Genomic DNA, 26355 nt, shown 5'->3' on the forward strand with positions numbered 1-26355 from the left:
GGTGCTTTTGTGTTAGCCAGCAATTTCACAACCACCTCTATCTCCTCTAATGAAATTGTGGTCACCAAAGCCTGAGCTTGACTTAATTGTAGCTTAAGGATAGGAAGTTTACTTCAAAAGGACCTCTACTTGTTGCTGCTTACTATAAACTTCTGTATAGTGTTTGAGGAATGCAACTTGTATATCTGCAGTTTCAATTATAGAAGTGCGAGTGTCTAGATCAAAAAGAGATGTAACTCTATCTGGTGAAGAGCGCTCTCATGCCTGCCTGCAAGGAACCTACCAGTGTATTCACTTTCTTCATACAGCTGTTGAAGGTACGCGGAGTTGGCCAAATACCCCTGTGTGTGTAATAGTATTATAACATGTGACTTCTTGCCTATCTAAGCGCCTCCTTATTAGCAGAACTTCTACTGCGCGAGACATTAATGTTTGCAAGATATCTCTAGCGCTGCCCTCTGAGCCGCAAAGCTTTTACGCTGTTTCATTTCTTTGGAGGTAATGTGGCCACGGATAGTTGCTTCAAAAGGCATCCCAGATATTCTCAACCCAGGTCGAATTTACATTGCCCTTAAAGTACTGTGTGATTTCAGTGTCAACGTCTGTGCACCATTCTTACTTTTCCAGGTTAACTCTACTAAAAGTCCACCTACTACCTGCCCTTTCGACCTTTATGCCAGATACTTCCATTTCCACCAGAGCCTGATTGGACAATCTGTTCTAGATATGCCCATAATATTTTAATTACAAATTGCGTGAACAAAGGAAATAATCCAATCTAAACGCAGAGTGACAGCCGAATAGCATGAAAAATCCCAGGCATCTAAACGTTTATCTCGCCACAGATCTATGAGATTAAGTGCTCTGATGTACTGAGCTAAGCAGCTAGCCATGCGTCGCTTATTATGCTTGCGCATACTTGACTTTGAATCCAGCTCAGGGTTTTGGAGGAAGTTAATGTCACTGCGCAAAATACAAAAAATCCGGGATATTGAGTAGCATCTGACACAGTTCGGTCAGGGGCATTGGATCATCTGAGATTGGTGCGTAAATGGTGGCTGAAGTAAACCTACTAGCAGCCCCCTCAATCTGTGTCAACCTGGAAGAATGTAAACTGCAAAGGGAAATGTCTATTAATATAAAGGACCACCCCCCTCTGTATGCAGCACTCATGTTTGACATACAACAGCACCCTGCCCAGTGCTTAAACATTTTATATAAATCACTACTCTCACCCCTGAAATGCACCTCTTGAAGAAGCGCGACATCTGGAGTGTGTCCCCTAATTCTAACATCTTTAGCCTGAGCCTTAGCTTCATTATTAAGGCAGTTTGTATTTAATGTAACTATTTTTATATAGTTCTTATGTGTCTCCATTGTATGATCTAATAAGTTAGTTCTTACAGTGTGTATGGCTTAGTTTTATACTGTATTTGGACTATACTTAATAACATATTTTTGAGCAAATAAAGTGATTGAGTTGTGCGGTAGCTGAACGTAATCCTAGTTTGCCTTAACATAATAAAGTTTTGTAAGTGCCTAAAGTGCCTAAAGTAGCTAACTTTGTAATCAACACTCTGCGATACATATACGGCAATTACACCATAATTCAATATACAGATAAATAGTTTGTCTACCATATAGGTGTAAAGATACTATAGTGTCTCCTGAGAACCATACCTGGGCCATACAGTCTCTCCCTTCCGTGATGCATGCATCACTTCGATTACTATTATCCAACTCCAAGGATTATTTCCAACCTTTGTACATTGAAATAGAACTCACCCATTTTTCACCCTGCAGTGACCCAGCTGCCCCACCTACCCTTGCCCCAGCCCCGTGCCAACCCAAAGGAAGAAATTCCCACATTTCCTCCCTTCCCCCAATAGATCCATTGGGTGCCATTCTATTGCACCCTACTGCACTCAAAACTACTAGGACCTAGGCCTGGAAAGTTCTCAACCCTGCCCCAACCACCCAATTTTTATTTTTTAAATACGATACATTCTTATCTTCACTCCACTTACCCCATTAGTATACCTGAAGAACTGCCCATAAAGACAGATAATATAAAATAGCATAGAATCATGCACATCTTTTTTACAAGATTGTTGTTAAAAGCAGAACTCTTTGGTTGCTTTGAAAAACCCTTAAGACATCTTAAAATGTTCTTACACTAGTGAAACTCTGTCATACAGCCTTGCTGGCCAACTCCTGAAGAAGCACCTGAGCCTCACTGATATCATTAAATAGAAACAAATGACCCTTTGCTAAAACACTGAGCTTTGACTGTTGAACAATAGTTGCTTGAGCTCCCCTGGCTTTAACTGTGTCAATCATTTTAACAAAGTCTCTGTGCTTCCTTGTCGTGGCTGCTGACATGTCATAGAAAATTCTAAATTGGGGCACCTCAGGAGCTGAGACAATTTTCTTTGCAATAGCCCTAGTCAGAATGAGCTCTTTTACACAGTAGTCACCAAAATGTAGTAAGATCGTGCATGGATATTTTGCCCCAGGTATTTGTCGAGCCAGGACTCAGTGTGCTCTTGTGATTGTTAAGTCATCAGTTAATTCTGGGATTGCCTGCTTCAAAAGGGATTCTGCCCACTCGCTTACTTGGCGGCCTTCACTTCCCTGTGCAACTCCCACTATGTGGAGGTTCAAGCGCCTATTATAATTCTCCAACTCGTGTGGTTTGTTCTCCAGAGCATTTTTACTTTTTTTCCAAATTAACTTCCTGATGTATAGTCAGAACCTTATCCTCTAGTGTTGCGAATCGACTTTCAGCCTCCTTTAACCTTTGTGGTTTCCCTAATCTTTGACAGCTTCTCATGAATCATAGCTATATCATGTGCCTGCGTACTCTTCAAATCCCTGATTTTAGTCAAAATAATATCTATAGTGCTTTTCACTGAAGTTAAAACATTTCTTCAGGATCACTTGTGTTTAGTGTCTGTTGTGCTGTCTGGGTTCCCACCTCTGACATTAACCCCACCATGCCAATAGTCTGCAATGGTCCCTCTTGGTCCTCTTCATCCCCCCTCTCGACTGCAGCTCTGTGCATTTTAAAGCACTGCCTGAGCTTTCACCTGTGCCGGAGGTTCTAACTGGCTGCTTCACGAATAATGGGAATTGTCTGAGGGTGGGGGGACTGGGGGGACAGAATAGCAGCAGATGGCTCTTCGGAGAGATTGGCTGAGCCTACTGGCACTGGTTCTGCACCAGATGGCTCTACTACCGCTGGTCCCCCGTCACATATTACCTCCTCACAGACCGTTGGGTTGTTAGGACCTCCTGATTTCTTGCCTACCGGAGTTAACATTGGTTGTGCATTCATTGTCTGCAGAGTCACTGTAAGCTTTAGCCACTGTGGAAGCCTTCCCCTGAGCACCCTTTTGTGATAATTTTGAAACTAGGGTCAGTTTGTTTAGTGTGACAGCATTTGCTGTTCTACACTGCAGGGTGCTCATGCTGAGATCAGAAGAAAATTCTGAAGGACCAACCAGACCTCCAAGCCCCCCAACTGAAGAAGGTGATAATTGGCACAGTTTGAGTGAGCGCTGGTGATGCTTTATTGGAAGGAGCGGTTGTGGCCTGGGCCTCCTTCTGGCAACCCAATCCTCCCTGGAGGCGAGTCCTGACCCGCCCTAACTCCTCAGAGTGTCCCACTTCTCATCTGTAGGACCTGGTGGGATGGAAGCTCCTCCGTGTGGTGAACACCGCATCCTCTCGTCTCTCGCAACAGGTCTACTTTTTATTCAGCCCTGCCACACAGCATCTGAGTTCTGTGTCTCTACTTTTGCTCCTCCGATTGAGCGGTCAGCCGAGACTGGGGGTCCCTCATCGCCACTTTAATATGCTGCAACGCATTTGCCGGTTGATGGACGGCTCTGAGCTGATATCTTCAGTGCCTGCAGACCTGGCGGCATGCGCTGCCTCCATGACCCATGGCCGAGCAATCACTTCCTGGGAGTAGCATGGGTCAGAAGCGCACCAGCAGAGGTCTACCCAAGAAACAAAAGGCAAGATACTGTGGAATAAAAGGCTGAAACTGAATACTATGATAAGAGGGGCAGAGCTGGCCAAAATCTATTTTTAACCTGCAGAATGCAGATCGGAATTCAAATAAAATTCAGTGAAAGTCTCCTCTGGCTTTCACAGAATTTAAAACGTCCACAAACCGAGAACTGAAGGGTAGACGGTTTATATAAGGTCTCCCCAGCAAAAGAACTTCCAGTAAGATTCACACAAACTTCCAGTGGGCAATCCTGGCAGTGAACCAAAGTGCCAGAACCATAAAATTCAGAAGTTTCCCCATATCTGCCTGATTAGCGAATGTGAGAAGCTTCTGCAGGCCAATTGTGCATGCAGTCCCATGCATTGAAAAAGCCAATAGGTCTCACCTACGTTTTTGGCAATGTTTAGCCATGTTTTGTAGCACGACTGCTACTGTGCAGCATGGCTAAAAAATTAAACAAATTAAAAAAAAAGAAAATATGCTAGAACGCGACCAGGGTTTTGTGGAGAATGCAACATAGGTAACAGTATGAGTGGGTAAACAAGCCCAATGATGCCGCCAGCAGTGACGACATAGCACTTTTTTTGTTATAGTTGCTCATAGAGTCAAGGAACACCACCAATGAGGGATGGTGGGGCATTTAGTAAAACAGACGTTGGATATGCAAGAAGGAACACAGATATTGCAGGGCAAGCAAAATCAAGACCAAAGAAGGGAGGGCAGCTGGGGCAATCAGTAAAATGGACAAGTGTTGAGGGGAGGGAAGATGGGGACACGCAGCATGGAGAAGGAAGGCCAGGAGGAACATGGAAGGGGGGTTATAGAGGGGAGAAGCCAGCTTAAAAAGATGCACTCTGATAGAGTGCTTAAACACAAAGAAAACAGTACCACCTAAAAAATGAGCAGTGGAAGGGCACACGTAATGTGTCCATGCTCCAGGGGAGAGAGAAAAAACAAGAAGGGGAATGGAGCCTACAGCATCTGATCAATAAGAAGCAATTATATGAGAGTGATAATAAAGCCAACCTATGGTAAGCAATGGGCAGCCTCCAAGCACACTGTTAGAAAACAAAAGGTCTTAAAGAAACATCACATGCACTGTCTAGGTGAGACCTAAAAAGGTAGGTCATGCATTTTGATTGCAGAGGGAGAAAAATCACACTGCGATAGGGTGACAAATATTTAACAAATAAGAAGATTCAAGCACCTAGATTATAGGAATATAGGAGTCTAGAAAGAAAGAAAGCACACCATAAGAGGATGTCTTGGTGTGTAGCATGGTCATCTGTTCGAAAAAAGTTAATGCACTTAAAAACATTGAAAAAGGTGCAAAAACTTTAGATAAATAGATTACCGTGCTCAAAAGATCAGGCCTCCATTTTTGTTTGACCAATGGGTCTATTACTTTTTTAATGTGTCTGTGATCTAGAACAATACAGAATTATTTTGACTTCACTGCACCAGCACGGAGCTTCTCTCCTTTCAAATGATTTAACTTTGCTTTTCATTACACCTGATTTTCAAAACACATAGAATAGTCTTGGAGGTCTAATCTTTTACAGCCTGTCAGAATTGCCCTCAGATGTTACGAGTATTTGGCCGGCTTCATGCACATGGAACTCACAGTCGACTGGTGAAACAACTTAATTGTTTTGTTAATTAGCAAGAAAAAATAGCTATTTTGACTACACAGAAAAAACATGAATGCTTAGCTTACCAAAACTCTTAAACAGCTCTGGTTGTTTCAAGGGTATCTCAATGGTTTCTCTGATGGCCTCCAGCTGACTGGTCAAACCTCCAATCATATCATAAGTAACTTTGCAGTTCTTCTCCTGCTCCTCCATTTCTCTGCTCTTACCTCCGGTGAATCTTACTCGAGTAAATGAAGAGATGCTGTAAAAAGTATCAGTTCTGCATTTTCTGCCAGTTTTGCCAGGATGCAGTAACTTCTCAATAGCAGCTTCCTTCTCACTTTCTTTATTTTGCAAAGAGTCGTTATTATGATTAGCATCCACAGCACTGGTCTCTCCCTTACTGTCCTCCTCCTGGCTTGTGGCACCTGCGAAATCAGAGAAACTACGCTCCATGGACTTGCATGGAGTGCTGGTGGATCCGATCTTCTGGCTGTCGTCCAGATCTAGCTGGCTCATCTCTAAGGACAGGTCAATGGAGCTCATCTCCATATCAGGCCTTTCTTGGTCCATCTCTTGTGTTTCACTGACTTCATCACAGCTGGGCCTTTCCAAAATGGCACCATCTGTGCCCATCACTCTGGTCAGCATAAAATTACACGTTCTGCCATAGTAAGTCAAGTTCAGGAGGTTGTTTGGCAAAACTATCTTTCCATCTGCAAAAGAGTTTGTAAACAAGTTGTGTTACAATCTTTATTACCGCAAAAATGCTGTGCTGATCTACACTGTTCCCCGTTTTGCAATATCAGACAATATCTAAGAGGACAAATATCATAGAAGGCATGGCAAGAACAGAAGCATACTACAAATCTAGCTTCAAGAACAACACAGAGGAGCAATATGATAGGGCAACAGCCAGTAGTTTAAAACTAAATCCCCCAACAATTCTGACAGTATCGGTACAAACGGCCAATATTTTGGTGGCATGGGTAAATATGACAGTATTTCCAACGCACTGGTTTACAGGTTTTAACATCAATTTCCTCTCCACCTTAAAGTAGACTGTTGTCTTTATAACCAAAACTTTCTACCACTACCATCACACTGTAAATTGGTCAGTTTCCCTTACAGCAGGCTGCCAACCAACTCCTACCAACAATTACCTCACTTGTGCGAGTTCTAGATTTTTTTATTTATTTATTTGTCCTCTGGGCTGCGTACCATACCTATAAAAAATGCATATTCACCCTCAACATTTGATGTTTTTCTCCTGCCGTTTGACAATGAGAAGCAGGCTCTGTGCATAAGTTAAATTCTCAAACTTTTTTAGGTCTATAAAAATATTCTCAAATACAATCAAACTCCTTGGAGGCAAACTTTCAGTAGAGCTCTGTCCAACTTCCCATCTACAGTGGTGCACTGCGTATGAAAGATGGAGGTAAAAGGCAGGTGGCAATGGATAAGCTGTTGGAGAAATGCATTTCAGGGATGTCCTATACCCAGTCATCTATTCTCTTTAATCATCGTGTCAGCATAATATAGTGCAGCTCTCCGAATTCCTTCCAGCTTGAAGTGGCTTGAAAAGAAGTGGAATAACCTTACTAATGCTAGTTCCCTTTCTCAGAGAAAACATTTATGGGAGGCAGAATTTAGATATTTATATATCTATCAGATTATTTTTCAACAAATACCTTAAACATAATTCTAACTGCCTAATACACTATATATTAACTTTAAAGTCTTGTTATGGGGCTACTTTGCATTACCAATTTTACACGCTCAACTATCTAGCAACAGGAGCAACCATGAACATCAGACTGCAACCCACATTTTGCTCCAGACTTCTCCAATCAGAAAGCCAGTAAATATGCATGTAATATCATGCTATAACGCAACATGCTATTTTGGGGATCTTAATAAGACCTAATTGGGTGATCCTTTGTAAAAGGTAGCAAGAGGCTCAGCATGCTTTTAAAAGGGGCACTCTTGGGAGCTACATGCTGTGAAAGGGGGTACGAGCTTTAAAAAAAAAAAAAAAAAAAAAGAAGTAGTGAGGGACTAGCCAAATTAGGCATTTTGTAAGTGCCATTACTGTGTGGCATCACAGGAAGTGGCACCACGAGCCACGATCTTGTATGACGTGAGAATCACAATAAGTGACATGTGATCTTAAGACCTCAAATATAGTTTTAGCAGGTCTATCATGAATACATTTGAGCACATTATGAGATTTAACAAATGAAAGCTGATCAGTACTTAAGTCTGTGACATGACTTCCATGTTTGAAGGAATTAACAGCCTAAATGTGCTAATTTATTTTGGGGTCTGGCACTGGCCATGCTAAGAAAAATCAAAGGGCGGATGCTGGACAGGGTTGAAATGGTTTTCTAGGGTTGCTACCGCCCTAAGTGTGATCCTTATAGCAGTGCTGAAATTGGAAAAACTTTACTCTGGGAAACCATAAATTAGGGTTCAAGGTACGGCAACAAAGAAGGGGTGGAGTCACAAGGTGGTAGGGGAGTCGTTAAAAGTAGTGTGGCACTGAGGCTCAGATTTACAAAGAGTTCACACAACATTGCGCAGCAAGTGAAGTTGCTGTGCTGCGGTGCACGAAAGGGCATAGTTCTGCTTTCTCCTAATGCTGGCACACTTGCAGCTGCATAACGCCAATGCAAGCACCCTTTTGCCATGGTGCAGGGTGCCTACGTTTTAGTCAGGATAATTTTTGTGCAGGAAGGAATGTCTTCCTGCACAAAAATTCACCATTGAGGCCTTTTCCTCATAACAATGAGAAACAGATATTTCTCCTTGTTACACCAGCGTCAGGTTGGTGCACCATTTTGGTGCAAATCCATGCTTACAAGTCTTTGTAAATATGGGTTTGTGTTGACATACACAGGTAGGTACATAGGAACGTCCATGCATCACCCATGTAATGCCTACCTAACGCAAGGTAACGTAAAGCAGTGATGTATGTTGTGATGCACTACTCTTATTTACAAAGCCATGCAAATCAGGAACTTGTGTGGCTTTGTAAACCCCAAAATAGATTTGCATCGGGCTGTGGCAAAAAAAGTGACACAACCCCAACACAAAATCTTAGTAAATTTAGGCCTCAACTTATACATTTATGTTTTTTAAAACGCTACCACAAAGAAACTGGCAACAAGAAGAAATGCGACAGCAAATCTGTTCTGGCTTAATTGGTTACAAAGGCTGCATTTTAAAATATTTTAGGGGCTTAAGTCACCTGCTGGAGAGATCTTTGTGTGTCCAGTAAGTCTCAGCGAATAATAATAATGGTAAGATAACTCTGGCGGTTAATGCATGTGCTGGAGAGGTCTTTGTTTGTCTAGTCCCAGTTCTGACTCAAAGTGACATTGATGGTTAATATGTCCCCGGCAAAGCACTTTGTATAACACGCAGATGACAGATTTTTATTTTATGTAGATAAGTGGGGGTTACTGCTTTTGACTCGGAGATAGGCTGTTACTTGCAGTTCATAAACTGCAAGCTTTCTAAAATAGCAGAGTGAGCTATGAAGGAGTGTATGTAACTCCTAAACCTTATAATCCCTATAGCTTTTTGAAATATACACTTGCATGATTTTATTATCCATGTATAATGTGGGTGTATGGTGTAAAGTGCTCTGACACTGGGATACGTAGTTCTATAAAAGAAATGTAAAAAACTACTTGTAGAGACATACATCTGACATTCATGCAGTGTATGCTTATCTGTTATATGTTTGACATAGTCAAAAGCTTGCCTCCAAATCGTAGTTTCTCTTAAGTACCTGTGAAGTGATAAAGTGTTAACTGCGCCTTTGTTTCCCCTCAATTGCAAAGAAATTGATGTGTGAGGCTCAGATAGCTCCTAGCCAGCATCATACTGGCAGAAAAGGAGGGCTGACGGCCCCTTAACTTTTGCCTTTGCTTTGGGCCCAGCCTGCTGCCCATCTGGAATCTAAGACGCAAAGGGCCCAGGCTGCCTGCACTGCTCTGAACGGAAAGCAGACGACGTGCAGGCGCTGCTGAATGAGTCCCGGTGTTGGAAAACAACACCAAGACTCGTCCAGCCTACTTCACTGGGGCCCAACTAGGGAGGACCCTATTCACCCTGTGAAAATAGTGGGTGGACACAGTATACCCGCTTGTACCCCCAACATGTGCCATGCTGTGCAACACATTTAAGGGATATACTGTGAACCTCTGTTTTAGCATGCAAGAGTTCAATATCATCTAGGAACAGTTTCGTACAAAACATACTTACTCTGGCAGTCCCCAAGGCAACTGTGCAATATAGTGATAACATTGCCCAGGTCTCTAGTAACAGAGTTACACCTAGATCCGCCTAACTCCTGCTCCAGTCTATTTTAAATTAAAAAGCCTTTTCAGCTGGGGAATGAATAGCACAATAAATGTGATTACTCACGACAGTGGTATACACCTGCTTAAAGACCCACAATGCATAATCCCTGCATCATCCTATGGATGGTCAAGTGGGAGAGAGGCACATTTATTTAGTTATTCGTGTGCCTCTCTTCCCCTTAGATGGATAAAAGAACAGCAAGGAGGGAGAAAGACGGTGGCTGCCAAACGTTAAATTTCAGCTGTTAAAGTTGGAGGAAAGCGACTGGATACTTGTGGAATATTTTATTGCGGTACATTCATCGCTCTTTGGAATTTCCCAAACTATCTGTCTCTCTGGAACACAGAACTCCATTTGTGTTGGCTTCATGTGAAGCAGTCACTGTGAAATGCACTAACATCTTGCCCCAGAGTACCTGAATTTCGACTAGGCCATACTATGCACCCACAAGAAATCTTGCCTTGATATTATTCAAAGTGAAATCTACGAGAAATTGAAATGCTCGGGGTAAAAGACACAGAACTCTGGAATCAAAGGCCCAAGTGCTTCCATCTCTAGCACTCCAATGCAGCCTTGTAGCTAGCTGCACTTTATAGCATTTTAAAAGTACAAAACCTTCCCACATTTAACCCACTGACTGTGCATTAAAGTAGCTCTCCCCTACCCATGAGTGCAAGTGTCTAACACTCTCTATGTTGCAAGCAAAGTCCACTTTTGGAACAATTCTTTTCCGACATCTTTGAGAATCTTCTCTATCATTTCAAATCTCTATCATTTCCAACATATTCGAAGCAAAATTAACTTTGCACCCACAAAATCTGAATACCATTGGTGGCGGAAACGTCAGAGAGACGGCGACGTCTACTCTTCTTATACTGGCTCGAAAACACTGACTCTACATGGTCTGGAGCTTCACGGCAGCTTACTTACAAGCAACAGATAACGCGTCTGCATAACAAGCATAAAATCCTTTTACGAAATGGCCTGAACTGGGAAACGGATCTGATTGAATCAATTTACTGTAGAAGAAATGCAAGTAATATTTTACAAAAATCACAAAATCTTTTCCATCAGCACTGCCAGAGATAGCATAGCTGTTTTTTTGCTTTTTCCCTTTCACTCTTTTTGCCGTTTCCCAACATACCAAACAATTTCGGGCTCGCTTGAATTTCACTTGCAGCTTCTGGAAGAAACCCACGTCATGGAGGGGCATACTACTATGAACTAGACCAGACTGAAATTAATAAAAAATGAAATAAGGAAAAAGCATCCTTACCCATGTGTCTGAGCAGGAAGGCAGATAGCTCCTCTCTATTGATAATGCCATCATTCTCCCTGTTATTGCGAAGAAAAAAAGTTAGTACAAGAATAACACTACTGTGCAATCCCTGTTCATCATCCCCAATCTTAAAGCAAAAGCTTTAAACAATGACTAGGCATGTTAAAAATGACTGACCTAATTAGGTGTAACTTGAAAAAGGTCAAAGGCATCCAGACATCCAGCTGTACTTATTTATTGACAGTTTTCACAAGGGTTTACGGTTTTAGAATTAAAACACAACCATGAACCACCTACAATGATGTAGACAAATACATTTCAAACGTGGCCACTCTTGACTTACATAGTCAGGTGCGATCTCCCCTTCCCCAAACATACATTTAAAATAATAAATCAGTATGTTCTCACTATCTATAACGTCATGGAGCTCAATATTCACAACCTACAAAAGGTCCTGATTAAGGCATTTGTAAGTTGTATTCCAGGGCAGAACGTGTCAACAAGAGTCCTGGATGTAGAGTTATGCATGTTTCACAGGACCACGTGCGTACAGCCATCTAGGATGGTCTTCCAAAGTGAAAGCTCAAACCACTCCACCATATCCTGCCATAATGGTGAAGCTAGCGTGACCCTAATGTGTATATTTATTGCTGCATTGTAGCAAAACCAAGGCGGCTGAGCTCTGGAGCTGAGTCCTGCAGTGTACCTAGTACATACTTTACTAAACTCTAGACGTGCTGGTCTGCTGCACCAAGGTCCCAGGTTACTTTGTGAAACTGTAAGACGTGCGGAGAGGGCTCTCGTCACCTAATCAATATGTATGCCCCGTGCTACTGTCCCTTTAGTGCGGGTGGAAATGGCGGATTAAAAACTGGGGTTGTGCTACCTGCGTCCATGGTCCAACAGACCAGCAGGTGGGGGCAGGGGAGATCAGGGTGTGCTGATCAGTGTTGTGGCTCACCACCTTTGGGGTACCTAGAAAGGAGCTTACATGGTCACACTGTAATATGCAGTATCAAGCATCTATCACCGCGTAGGCCTGCCTGATCTCATGACTTTCGGTTCTGCACTCTTAATGCACCAGGTTTACCCATAGGCTGTAACTGCCTAGTCAGTCTCATCTCCATTAACGTATAACCTTGATTACTGCAATCCTGCAGAGTGGCGAACTACCATCACTGTGATCATACAGGGTAGAAGCTGTTGCAGAGAGGCCTGATTACTAACGAGAGCATCATTTTGAAACAATACTGGCAATCTTCATAACATTAGGCCTACAAAGTCAATGGTCAGAGGGAACCATCTCTAGATCGCCTGCATTACTCACTGATTTCCAACACATCAAGTTCATAACACTGTTAAAGCTAATACATCAAATTTAACTGCACTGACATAGATCACATTGTCATGTAACTACTTTTAAGTTCATTGATAAATATTTAAATGAATAATTATATTTTACATAATATTACGTTGTTTTAAAAATTAAACTAAGTAAAAACAGTCATAAGTGTTTAAAAAAAGTTTATTTCCAAAACATTAATACATTAAACATGTAAATAACATGTTTAATTTTGTAAATATTATTTGTATTACAAATAACTACACCACACTGAAACATGTAGAATAAGCTAAAAAGAGAATTTCTTTACTATAATTTAGCAGTTATTTTCTTCCTTAGTAGAGTTTTTCTTCCGTGTTTGTGCGCTGGTTTGGAAAAACTGGAGCGAAAAGCTTCGTAAGGGTGCTATATATAGATATATTTTTTAAGAAGTAGTATTTTGAGGGTTATGACAGTGTAAGTTTGGGGTTGTTTTTAGAATGAAAAGTAGAATGTTTGTTTTGTACATTATTTTTGTTTGGGATGGTGTGGCGATGGGGTACTTGGACTGCATGGAGAGAAATAAAGTATTGCTTTTTTTGCAGATTTGGGTAACAGATTTCCAGACACATTCTGAATAATAATAAGGAAGAGGAGGGGAAAGGGGCATCCACTCAATGTCATTTACCATGGTATGTATCAATGGTTTGTGACCACAGCTGCAGTTGCAAACAATTGACAAGTTACCGACTCCTCAAATGAGGTGGTAACAGATTCACGAAGGGGAAGATGACCCATTAGAGTGAATCTCCTTTGGGCGTTGTATCGCGAGACTTCAGGGGGAGTAAGTGGTGACCATTGGGCCACTGCCTGCTTTCCCCAATGATAAACATGAGTTTATTTATAAAGCAGCTCCTGTTCCTGTAAGGAATGTGGGCTGCTTGTAAAAAGAAAATATTTGCATACTTGGGAATGTAAACATAAGGATAGTGGGCTGCTGCTGCCTTCAAGCCACCATCTGTGTTTGAAGCTAATCACATGGAAGGTTGCAAATAGTGACTAACCTAATATTCATTAGGCAAGTTGTTCTGTGATCTCCTGCGACTGGAGATTTTGTTATGCAACCTATTACAATGTCAGTCGCAGTGCAAATAAAATATGGTCACAAAAAATGGTGTGCAATTTGCAATCACTTTTTGCAACCTGCCATTGTGTACATCAGGACTACAGTCCTCTATCGAGGATCCGTTTTGTATTTTTTACCAGGTGGTTTGGTGAAATTGAAAACAACAACCTTAAATCTGAATATCCCGGTATAGCTTTCTAATAGTATGTAAAACTGGTACCTCAGAGTCAATTACTATTTTAAAAGGTAGATGTGTTATTCTTTTGATTTATTATTAACATTAACTTAGTATAAAAGTTGATGGTAATTCCCTTCCTAGATGTACAATGTTAGCATAATGTTGTTTTTTCAGTATTATCCATGGTGGGATAAATGTGTGTAAACAGTGGATCAATCCTCCATAATCCTGAAAAAGGGAATACTTGAACACTGCAATTGATATAGCCAGGTTAATGGAAATCAAATAACTGACACCAAACAAATTCAGTAGAAAGAAAAAAGGAGCGCAATGAAAAGAAGCAGATCCTCAGACTGAGCTGGGTTGAAAATTAAGACAGCATCCCTTTGTATGACCCAACCAAAAGGACCTCAGAAGGGGTCGAAGGTGGACAGCGGAATGGAGTGACCCCTGATTCTGACCCCCGGCCCTCCACCTGTCTATAACTCCCGCAGGAAGTGCATGGTACCAGAAGGAAAGTGATGAAGATTACTCGAGGTGGGTGGCTAGGCGAGCTGCGGAGGGCTGGCATCTGCCGCTAGCCGTCACCACACCCTCCTGGCTCAACACAGAGCAGGAAAATAGGAGAAACTAGAACCCCAGTTTGTGGCTACAACAGTGGAGTGTCTGTCGGCAGAGCATTAAATGCTTGGAATAAACCTGCATGAAGGCCATCGCCGAATGGATGAGGAACAGCCGGCTGAGCTGAATTCGGACAAGACGGAGGTCCTCATCCTCGGACCCACCCCCTCAGCCTGGGACAACTCATGGTGACCGACCACACTGGGAACCCCTCCAACTCTCACCAACCATGCACGAAATCTAGGATTCATCCTTGACTCCTCCCTCTTCATGTCCAAACAGGTCAAAGCAGTCTCCTCCTCCTACTACAACACCCTCTGCGTGCTCCGCAGGATCTACAAGTGGATCCCGACTGAAACAAGAAGAACTGTGACACAGGCCCTCGTTAGCAGCAAGCTAAACTACGGCAACGCACTCTACACAGGCATCCCTGCCAAACACCTACGACGCTTCCAGCGCATCCAAAATGCCTCCGCCCGACTGATCCTCAACGTACCCCGCCACAACATCTCCCACAACCTGAGAGACCTTCACTGGCTCCCCATAGACAAGAGGATCACTTTCAAACTACTCACCCACGCACACAAGGCCCTCCATAACACCGGACCTGCCTACCTAAACAGCAGACTCAACTTCTACACCCCCACCCGCCAGCTCAGCTCCACGAACCTCGCCCTGGCCGCCGTCCCCCACATCCAGCGAAAGACCGCCGGCGGCAGATCCTTCTCCTACCTCGCCGCCAAGACCTGGAACTCCCTCCCGACCAACCTATGCCAGACCAAAGACCTACTCGCATTCAGAAGACTCCTCAAAACCTGGCTCTTCGAACAGTAACCGCACCCCCTCCCCCTCCCTCAGCGCCTTGAAACCCTCACAGGTACGTGGTGCGCTTTATACATTTAATGATTGATTGATTGATTGATTGATTGATTGATTGGATGATGAGTGGTGGATGTGGGAGCTAGGCAAGTGAGGCAAGGAAACAAAGTTTGTCTCCCCCTTCTCGAAAGCACATAATTGGGATACCAAAATACATAGAGACTAGAGGCAATAAGTACTACATACCAGAAGGACACCAAAAGGAAACAAAACAGTGACGCTGCAAGGAGAAGGGATGAAGTGTAAACAGGCCACCTGCAAACGAGGGCGAGAACACAAGCAGCAAAAAGGCATGTGGGCTTCATCTCAGTTCACAATGAAGACAAGAAACCAAGAGACTGGAACTGCACAACCCTTGGTAAAGAGAGCAGGTGCTAGGAAAAACCATAGCACGTGGTTGGATTACAAAAAAAAGAGTCAAAAAAAGCCAAAGACAGTGCAAAGTGCAAAGTGGAAGGAGAGTGGTATTTGTTTACTGTGCAGCTCGAAAATGGCTAGTTGTGCCATGAATAAAGCAATATGTTGAAAGAAATCGAACAAATGGAAAACTCACGAGGCACTCAGGAGGACCCTGAAGGACATCTGACCCAGGAAACACAAAGCATGTCTGAGTTTTCATCATGTAAAAAAACTCAGTAACTGCAGTCAGCTATTAACAGACAAGGGCAGGATGAAGCGAACAGAACAACAAACGTGGAACCAAGCTCAAAGGACCTAGATTCACAACAGGACCTGGATGGACACCTAACAATTCAAGTGTAAGAAAGCCCACCCACCAGAAAAACTTGATATTAATTTGGAAGCTATTGCCACCAAAATAATGGTTTTGGAAACCAAGATAAACCCACGACACAGTGGTAATAGACATGGGCCTTCTTCACAATGACCAATGAAAACGGGCACACAGGGTCTAATAGACTGAAGAAACTATGCAATAGATAACCTACAGGAACAATGACTGACCTTACTAAAGGGGTGAAGTTTCTCGAATGCAGGGTAGAGGAGCAACGGGAAGAATGCAACAGGAGGAACAAGGTATATGTGGCGGGCCTAGTGGAGGAAGTACAGGGATCAGAAATGGTGACATTTGGGGCTGTCCAATATTGTCATGCTGGAAACAGTCCAGAGAGTTCTAGTTAGCGACTACTACCAGGCTCACCTACTAGACCAGTGGTACCACTGCCTCCATTTTCAAGACTGCAACATGACATTAGAGAACACCAGAGACACAGGGCCTTACAAAGTTGAGAACCCAGTTTAAATTTTTCAGGATTACTTTCTAGCTGTCCAAAAGAAAGTAGCGTCTTTTGTGGAAGTCAAGAAAGGTCTAATGGAAGCAGGTATACAATTTATGTTGTTTTTCCCTGCCAAGCTTAAGGTAATGATTGATGCTACAACTCATTTTGTCAACTAACCATCTGAGGCATCTCTGATTGGTTAGAGCTGCCTAAGACTACGAAACATGGAAATAATAACTACCATTGAAAAGAAGGTGCACAAAAAAGCTTTTCTGCTGGGAAGAAGATAGGGCAGGTTAAGCGCTCAACGAAGGAATAAGCAAAAGGTGAGAGGTCAGCAGTGGTTGAAGCAATAAGCACACTAAAAATAATACAAGCTGCAAAAGAGGCAGTAAGCTCCTCATTAGGGGCTAAGGTAAGTGGTGTGGAATCCACCACATTTATGGGAATGGGATTCGGATATCCTTTGTGGAACACGGGCAGAGAGGGTATCGAGAGTAGCAGTTGGAAGAGTACACAAGGTAATGATAGACATATACTCCTAGCGACTCCAAAAGGTATTAGACATGGCCAAGGGGACGCAATATCTGAATGTAAGGAAGACATTAATCAGGAAGGGCCGGACTTAAAGAACATTTTTGAAGAGATGATAAAAAAAACGCTTTCAGTTGCAAAAGCAAAGGAACAATTATTAAGAAGACACGTGAGGAGAGGAAATAACGGACCGCAAAGTCTGAAATTAGTTTAAAGATTCTTTATTACAATGAATACAGTAATTAGATACAACCCTGAAGATATGTACCCATGCAATTATAAAATGCATAGCTGACAAATAAAACTTCATAGAACATATTGTAATGTAATTAGTGGATACAAAGTATGTTCTAACAAAAGGGAATAATGATTTAAACATGTTGAACTAAAAATCAATTAACAAAATTCTAAAAAAAAAGCTAAAAAAAACAGGTGCATGTTGCAAAATATGTTTCCTGAGGACAGCAATTGCATATTATTTTTATTACATCTTCCACACCAAGCATCTGTGCAGCTAGGGCTGGTATACTGATGCAGTATTAAATATTTCAATGGTCTTTTCTACTAAGGTGCAAACTCTCATAGTTGTTCTATATCATTCCGCATTCGATGTTGCACCACTGAGTTCAAGTCTTTTCACCATCAGCAGTAGCACGACCAGCACACTTTGCTGACTGATAACACACTTCCACCCTGGACGACTTTTTTTGTTTTATCCTCGGAAGATGAATATCCAATGTAATGACAGGAGAAAGTGCCCTCGATGTAAAAGAACCAAGAACAACTGTTTATTTCTAGAATATAAAATGTACAAAAGTTCATTTTCTGAGATTTTACGAGTGTTTGTATTTTTTTTTTAATAACAGGATTAGAGTTGTCAATAGGCGAGGGTGGGTGTTTCTCTGTAGTACTGTCAGACTTTATTCCTGACAAAGTCTTTGTCTCCTTCCTTGTCTGGTTTTCTTCACATGGTGCCCTTCTTTCTATACTGGTTATGTGTTTTTGATTAAAGAACCGTTTTTCTGTGTGCATAAATACATGTTTACCAAATCTTTTTATTCTGATATTCTGAAATGCGTGTTTAATTATGTAATAATAATTTAATTATTTCATGTAGTTTTCTGACGAAATGCTGAGGCCTTGCTGTAATTGTGAGTATAGAGGGCACTCATCACTTCAGAAGTACCCAAGAGATTCTGTGCACATCCCTTCCACTGGGAGCTCCTCGCTCGGGTGAGGCTTGATGACAGAGCACACCATTTATATTAATTTGTTCATTGTTGTTGTTTTTAATATTAAAAGTTAGGATTGTTTGTCCGACTGCTAATGATATTATTAAAACTTATTAGATATTCTTATTTTAGGTTAAAAAACACTTGAAGGTTGTTTTAACAACTGTTCTCTACAATATTCCATTTATAATATTTACATTATTAACATTAAATTATGTTATTGTTTTTGGAAATCCAATTCTATATATTTCAAAAAGGTGAAGTGGAAGACGCTATAGTAATAAATTAATAATACATTAAATATGTAATCTGACGAAGTAATAGTGGACAAAATAGTTATCAACAGTGTACCATACAAATATCAATGGGTTCAGTACACGCATGAACTGCAATGATGAAAACTGCAGCTGAATGTGGAGCCCATTCCATTGCTAAACCAAAGGAGGTTCGACCAGCACACTGAACCTGTTGCAGGGCTGCTCTATGATGCACCCACTACATCTAAACTGATGCAATCAACAAATTGACCTCGAGTGACAAATACATGTAACAAAAGGTGAAATCCTTCACCAGAAATGCACCTGCTAACAGTGCAACACACCGAGCGCCTCTTCCTTCGGCAGGGCAGGAAGGGGTTTGATCTGGCCATCATCAATAACACATTTAGAGCAATACACAAAGGAATAAAAGTGAGGAAGGCAAACTAAAGGGCCTACTAAGAAACACTGACTTCAGGCATAAAAATCCGGAGAATTAAAAACAATCCGAGATGGAGAAGAAAGTGAACACTCAGAAAAAACAACCAGCACAGACAGCACAATCCAATCAAGTTTTAGGAGAAAATCAGCAGAGGACAATCAAAAATAGAAACCTATAAGGCGCATTTAAGAGTCTGAGTCCACAGTAATTCAATGAAGATTTTATAGAAAGATATAGAGGATGTCTGCAGAGGTTCGTAAAGTCTGAAGCAAATGAAAGGACGGTTTAAAGCCTAAGAGTGGTACGGGGAAACACAAAGTAGTGTGGGAAGCAAACACGGAGTAACTGTGCATGTAACATCCAACCTATTCATAGAGTGACATTTCTGGCAGCACCATCAATGAATATACAAACAGTTGGCCAATGTCCCGTTAAGTACGGATATGCGTGGAGGGGGAAAGCATGACTTCCTGTCTATATGTATTTCGTAGTTTTGTTACTCTTCATCTCTTCAACCTTTCATCCAGATTCACTATATTGCCCCTCAAGGTATATTTTGTCTTAATCCAGCTCCTCACACAATCATTACCTCTCATGATCACTTCCTAAAGCTTTGAGATCAAAACACCCCTAAAGATTGGGTTGAAATTCTACCACCATGTAGTGGCTGCAGTCACAGAAACAGACGTTTCTGTAAACTAAGTGTGCTTTTGTCTTTCAAGCTATTTACCAGATCAGGGTAACGACATACCATGTGCCTAATATCCATTCCTTCCTGTCACCTCTCTTTAACAATGGCAGCTCCAGTGCCAGTATAAAGTGATCCTAAGACCATCATACCAGAAATGTTGTATTATAAAATCCATGTGAACATTTTGTGTGCCTTTGTGTAGTAGGAACACATACAAGAGACACCAAGTGTAATTGTATTTACTTAGCACTTACTACCACTGACGAGCCATCGAAGCGCTTTTCAGCGAGTAGCACGCTACTCGGGAACCTAAAAGGATTAGTGGTGGATTAGTAAAGGGAAATAGGAGTACAGTATTAGTGTAGGGAGGTATGAGTTAATTTGATCGAAGGACATGTGAGTCTGTTACTTGGATTGAATAAACTAATGGAGGGATAGAGAAGGGGAGAATCCAGAAGTGTTCATTGGGAGAACATAATAGTAAGAAGAGGTTTGGGATGAGTAAAGGAGAGTTGGAGGGGGGAATAGTCTGCAGGGAGGGATTAGGGAGATCATAGCAGTAGAAAGGGGTTTGGGATGAGTCAAATGAGACATGAGGGAGAATTTAGTACGGTTGTTTGGAAGATAATAGTAGTAAACTGAGGTTTGGGTTGAGCTAGGAGGGGTAGATGAGGGAAGAGCCTAGGAAGGGTTATTTTGGCAATAATAGTAGTAGAATAGATTTGGGGTGAGTCAGAGAGTGGAGATAGAGGATAGATTGATAGAGGTATATGGTGACGGTGAGACTGAGTAAAGCTTTCAAGATACTTTTTTTTTCTTGTACAGTAGGACTAAAGTAATAAATATATAGCTACATGATTACATAGTGAGGGAATGTATACTTGTAAGGAATATAATGTATATTGAGATTTAAAGCTTTATCGTATGAAGACAGACTTTCATTTTATCTTTCCTCAATATTTCAACGGTGAAAAGTTTGTAGATAAATAGTTAAGGGAATATTTGCCTATTCTGATAAATAAAACAACAACAGAGACTCATAAGCATCAAATAAAACAACTTATTTAGGAACTATGCAATAACCTATCAAAATGTTAAGCGTAGAATAATATACACATATATATTTATATTCACTTAAAAAAACAAAGGTTACAGGGACCAAATCATAGAAATTCACCTGTTATAGTTACAGTTATCTCAAGTAACTATAACTCACGCCCTTGCCCTGCACTGCTAATTACCACACAAATTACGGCACTCATCACATCTTTAATAACATCACTGATAATATCAATGTCACATTTGCAGTAAAAGTTTTGACAAAAAAACTGTGCATGGTGGGGGATCGATCTATAGTTAACTTAGGACACAAGTTATAGTTACTCGAGATAACTCAAACAAGTGAATTTCTTTGGATTGGGATGTTTAAAATGTGAGTCTAACTATAACGTCCCTGTAACCTTTGTTTTTTTCAGTGAATTTCTGTGTTTTTTTTAACCTAAAGTAATTTTTATTACTATACGTTAATCTAACTACCTTCACCGGTGTGCAGCGGCGGTTGGCCACAGGGCCTGGTCTGCAGACAGACCTTGCGGTCAACCCCCTCAACCACCCAAACCCATGCTGCGCACAGCCCTTTGGCTGTGCGCTGCGGGAGATGGCCCTGGTCTGTCTCTCGGGGTGTGAGAATAGGTGTTAGAGGGTGTATCTGGAGGTGAGAGTGGCTGTGAGAGGGACTGGGTGTGACACTGGGTGCATCAGTGTCTGTGTGGGTGGGTGTGTGAGGGTTTTAGTGGATCTGTGTCTGGGTGTTTGAGAGTGAGTGGGTTAGTGAGTGAGTGCATGAGTGTCTGAGTGGGTCTGTGAGTGGGTGCGTAAGGGTCTGAGTGGGTGTGCGAGTGGGAGAAAGATTAAAAAAGAGAGAGAGAGAAAAAGGAAGTGAGAGGGAGATATAGAGTTTTTTAGGCTTTGGTGAATTATATAATTAAAATGAGATGTTTCAGGACACATTGAAAAGAAAAAATTTGTTATCAGTTAAAAAGAGTGAGATCTCTTTTCAGTATGAACCTCAAACTTTTGAAGTCTATAAGACATTAAAGAAGGAAAATGACCACAGACACACCTGAAGTAGAACCCTCAACTTTCAGTATGAGGGTCTGAGACCTTAACCTTTAGGCCATAGGTGACTTCTTACTGTGATGCTTCCAGACATATCTATGACAGTCAACGTATGTATGTGATTGGAAAGAAACATGAATGTTTCATCACTAGGAAGGTTTAGGAGTCAAAACACTAGTAAATAAACAAACACAATGCCAAGCAATACAAGGATTTGAACCTTCAACCTACTCAGTGACCGCACAAGACCTTGACCATTAGGCCAGAAGTGACTCTGTTCTGCTCTGCATCCAAATGTAACTACAACATGCATACCAAACATTTTCCCATCATGACACTCTGAAGTCACTGCATGAAGAGACCACTGCGATGACAATCTCTCTCTCTCTCTCTCTCTTCCCTCCCATTATAGGAGGGAAGAGAGAGAGAGAGACAGAGTGGCAAGGCTGTGGGGGAGCCCCGAGGCCCCTTCTGTCCTAGCCGGCTCCCCAACACACTGTGGGAGCCGGCATTGCTCCCTGAAGAAGGAGCTGATTTAAACAGCAATGGGGGCAATGTTTTCATCTGTCTTCCCTGCACGCATAGTTGCGTGCAGGGAAACAGATGAAAACTCTGCTTTCTGGCAGAGGGAGCTTTTAGACAGCTCATGTTGTCAGAAAGTGGACTTTGTTTGCTTTTGTTTGATGGGAGTTGTCAGCTCCCACCAAGCAAAAGCAAACAGCAATGTACCGGGGGTGGGCACCCCGGGACATAGCAGGAATCAACCATGGGGTGTGGCAGTCCTGAGGACCATCTATGGCTCCTCCAGGGGGGCCATGCAGCCATTCCTTCCCATAAAACTAGCATTGCCCCAGTAGGTGGTGGTCCCCAGGGTTTGGCAGCCCAGAATGGGCCCCCTTCATTCTTTTTATTATAGCCGCAAGGAGGTGGTGGTTCCTGGACGTGCGGGTGGGCTGCATCATATTTCTGTAAAGCCCCGGGGAGGTGGTGGTCGCAGAGGGTGCAGGGGGGACCACATGCCTTCCCCCATCATATTATTGTGAAGTCCCGGAGAGGTGGCGGTCCCTGGGGCTCCATGGAGGGCCACACCGCCCCCGCATAAACAATTATTTGAAAGGCTCATGGAGGTGGTGGTCCCAGGCCTGTGGGGGCCTGGGAGGCCTCCCACAAACAATTTTTGTAGCCCTGGCGAGGTGGCGGTTCCTGGGGCTGTGGTGGTCCGGGCAGCCCCCCAGGGGCAGTACCTAAAACCAGCACAGGAGCCCGCGCTTGTTTTAATTTTTTATTTTCACCGGATCTGCAGCAAAAATGTAAAATATAATGCTTTTTAGCTCTGGGGTGGGAGGTATCCCTCTGGGACCCCAGCACCAGAGCTAAGGGGTCAGGGTGTCCCTACCCTCGTCCCTTTTATTTTTTTCTTCACATTTTGTTTCTGGGACGCGGCTGAAGCAGGGTCCCAACATGGCTGCCAACACTTCCTTGTTGAAGTGTTTGCTGCCAATCAGGTCTCAGCACGAGATCGGGAGGGTTCGCGAAGCCTTCACGTCACTATATATACAAACTTGTTTTTTCTTTCATTTCTCAAAAACTACTGAACGGATTTAGACCAAATAACAGAGAGGCCTCTTTCTGGACCAAGAATTACCTTTCTGTCAAATTTGGTACAATTCCATCTAGTAGTTTGGGTGCTACTGCTGTTCAAAATCCCTCTGGAAAAAATAAATGGGGAAAATGCGTTTGGGAAGTCCCCCCCCCCCCCCCCCCCCTTTTTCTCGGCTCCCGCTTGACGGATCATCCCAAAACTTTCCAGATAGCAGCTGAAGTGACCACCATTTTCTTTGGGAACATTTCATGAAGATTCATCAAACGGCGCCAAAGTTATTAGCAAAACAAAAAACGCTTTTTCTATAGAAACTAGGTCCCAACTATAACTACCTAGTGGCGACCGCCACTAGTTAATACATACATACTTATATATATATATATACACACACACACAAATATATATATACAATTAACCATAAGTAAAATATACATTTGTTAAACAGGTCTAAAGAGTATGTATATTTTTTTAGATAAAATAGTCATTATACATATTTGTACATAGAAATACACACACACACACACACACACACATATATATATATACATACATATATATAAAATCACATTATAAAAGGTGTCCAGCCCATTAAGCCATCTCGCCAGCCACTGAAGCTGAGCTGTCAAGTGGTACAGTCCAAAGTCGGGTACTCCAAGCCCTCCATTCCCAGGCGGGAGGCAGAGCGTTGTCAGGGGTACTCATTGGTGCCCCATGTCCCATACAAACTCTCATAACAGCCCATCCAGGGTGCGAAACCAGGACACCGGCATGAGCAACGGTAGGTTGGCGAAGTAATAAAGAAGCCTGGGGAGCACCACCGTTTTGGACAGGGGGATCTGTGCCATAATGGGAAGTTTTAACAGACTTCAATGCCCGGTGTACTCCCCTCAGGATACCCTCGCGCAGGTCTTTCAAGTCATGATAAATTTGAATTTCCAGGTACTCAAAGGTGCGTGGGGCCCACTGGACATCCTCTGGGCTTGGCATCACTGCTATTGTGAGAGCTGAGGTTTTCTTGATAATTTGTTTAGTCTTTACGTAATTATACTTACAGATTCATGTGTGAATTAAGTTAATAATTAATATTGTGTTTACAAGAATTATGACTAACTAAATGGCCACCATCTTATGTAAAGCCTATATTTTGTCCATGCTAATTTAAGTTGATGAAATTATTTTGTCTTTACAAGAGAGTGTGTTTCTTAACTAAAATAAATCGGAGGAATAGAGTGGAGTCCCAGTTCTGGGCGTCAAGCGGGTAATTAGTGTGCCCCTACTCTCCGGTTGGATCAGCCAGGCTAATAATCTCTCTGCCTTTCCCTCTTCTTCATGTATCCTGCCCAAATATGCCTTGTAGTCGTGGCATCTAAGGCTCTCTAAGGCTGCGGTGTGGCTTCTCACGTGTCTGCTAGCTGTCGAGTGGTCCCCGGGTCCGTCCCCAGCCTTGACTCCCACGATGCACAGCTCTGTCTCTAGGCGGATTAGTTTTGATTCTACTTCCTTTTTAATCCCCACTGTTTGTCCAAGGCAGTGCCCCCTAATAACCACTGTCAGGGCTTCCCATTCCAACCCCCTAGAGTAGGCGGTCCCCTTGTTCAGGGAGATATAGTCCTTCAGTTTAGAGGCTAGTGCAGTTCGTAAGACCTCGTCCTCAATAGCCCTAGGGCACAGTCGCCATGTCGGTATCGGTGGGCGCCTCCCCAGTGTTTGCAGTGTCCACAGCAATGGGCTGTGGTCAGAGACCCAGGTATTCGGTATGTAGAACATCACTCATGAGCGTCATGGAGCAGAACATGTGATCGATCCGTGTGTGCACTTGGTGGAGGGAGGATTAATGTGAGTATTCCTTACTGTGAGGGTGTTGAGTCCGCCATGTATCTTCCATACTCCATTGATCTCTCCATTGCACCAGGCCTTTCGCCACTCTAAGTGTTGCGGCTCCCTGCAGAGGGGGAGAGGAGCGATCCCAGTCTGGGTCAATGATACTGTTGTAATCCCCTCCAGCAAATAGGGCCCGTCTGGGAATCACGCCAGGCGGGCTAAAAGAACCTGCCAAAAGAGATTCTGGTCGTGGTTAGGGCATAGACACTTCGCAAGACTATCGGTCTGCCACCTAGGTGTCCCTCCACCAAGACATATCGCCCTTCTTTGTCAGCGTCTGATGTGATAGCCTCAAAGGGCACCCCCACCGCACCCATATCAGTGCACCTTGTGCATAGGCTGAATATACAGTTTCAAAGAGCTGCCCCCGCCAGTACCTGCAAAGACTATCAGCCTCTGTCTTAGTGAGGTGGGATTCTTGTAGGAATCCTATATGGACCCTTCTCCTCTTCATGTAGGTCAGAATGTTATGCCGCTTTAATGTGGTCCCCCATCCCTCGGATACTCCAGGACATCAATTTAATTGCAGTGCTGTTATTCAACATATTTTTGCAGTGTCCACTGATCTACTTTTCCCGGCTCCACCCGCACTCCCCCCCCAGTTTTCCCTACACAACCAACCCCATACTCCAAATGCATATATGGGCTTCAATAAGAACAAAAATATTCAAAACCCAACTCCCGACCCAAGAGCAGTCCAGCAACGGCCAACCGCCCAAAACGGCAAAACCAAACTTCTACAGTCTCTCATCGTCACCCGTCTGGAGCAATCCAAGGGCGAGTGGAGGGTAAAATGTACGTAAGCCTATAACAGAGCATCAGGCTTGACCGGACCGGCACCGCCCAGTTGCAAGCCGCTGCTCCCACCGGGAGCCGTTAGCAAAGCGAGGGTAGCCCCTCCAATTCAGATTATGTCTTCTGCTGTTTGGGGTGTC

The 26355-nt window shown here is 42.8% G+C and overlaps 1 protein-coding gene across 1 annotated transcript in view; it reads right to left on the bottom strand.

Annotated features, from left to right (window-relative positions):
• AFG2A (AFG2 AAA ATPase homolog A) overlaps positions 1-26355 on the bottom strand; it is a 1603044-nt gene that overhangs the window by 1455226 nt on the left and 121463 nt on the right. The window contains exons 4-5 of the mRNA XM_069242390.1: positions 11297-11355; positions 5736-6365 (exon numbers count right to left, since the gene is read on the bottom strand). Coding sequence (XP_069098491.1) covers positions 5736-6365; positions 11297-11355 — 689 coding nt within the window. The remainder of the gene's footprint in view (positions 1-5735; positions 6366-11296; positions 11356-26355) is intronic.

The sequence above is a fragment of the Pleurodeles waltl genome, chromosome 1_2 (assembly GCF_031143425.1).
Source record: "Pleurodeles waltl isolate 20211129_DDA chromosome 1_2, aPleWal1.hap1.20221129, whole genome shotgun sequence".
NCBI lineage: Eukaryota > Metazoa > Chordata > Amphibia > Caudata > Salamandridae > Pleurodeles > Pleurodeles waltl.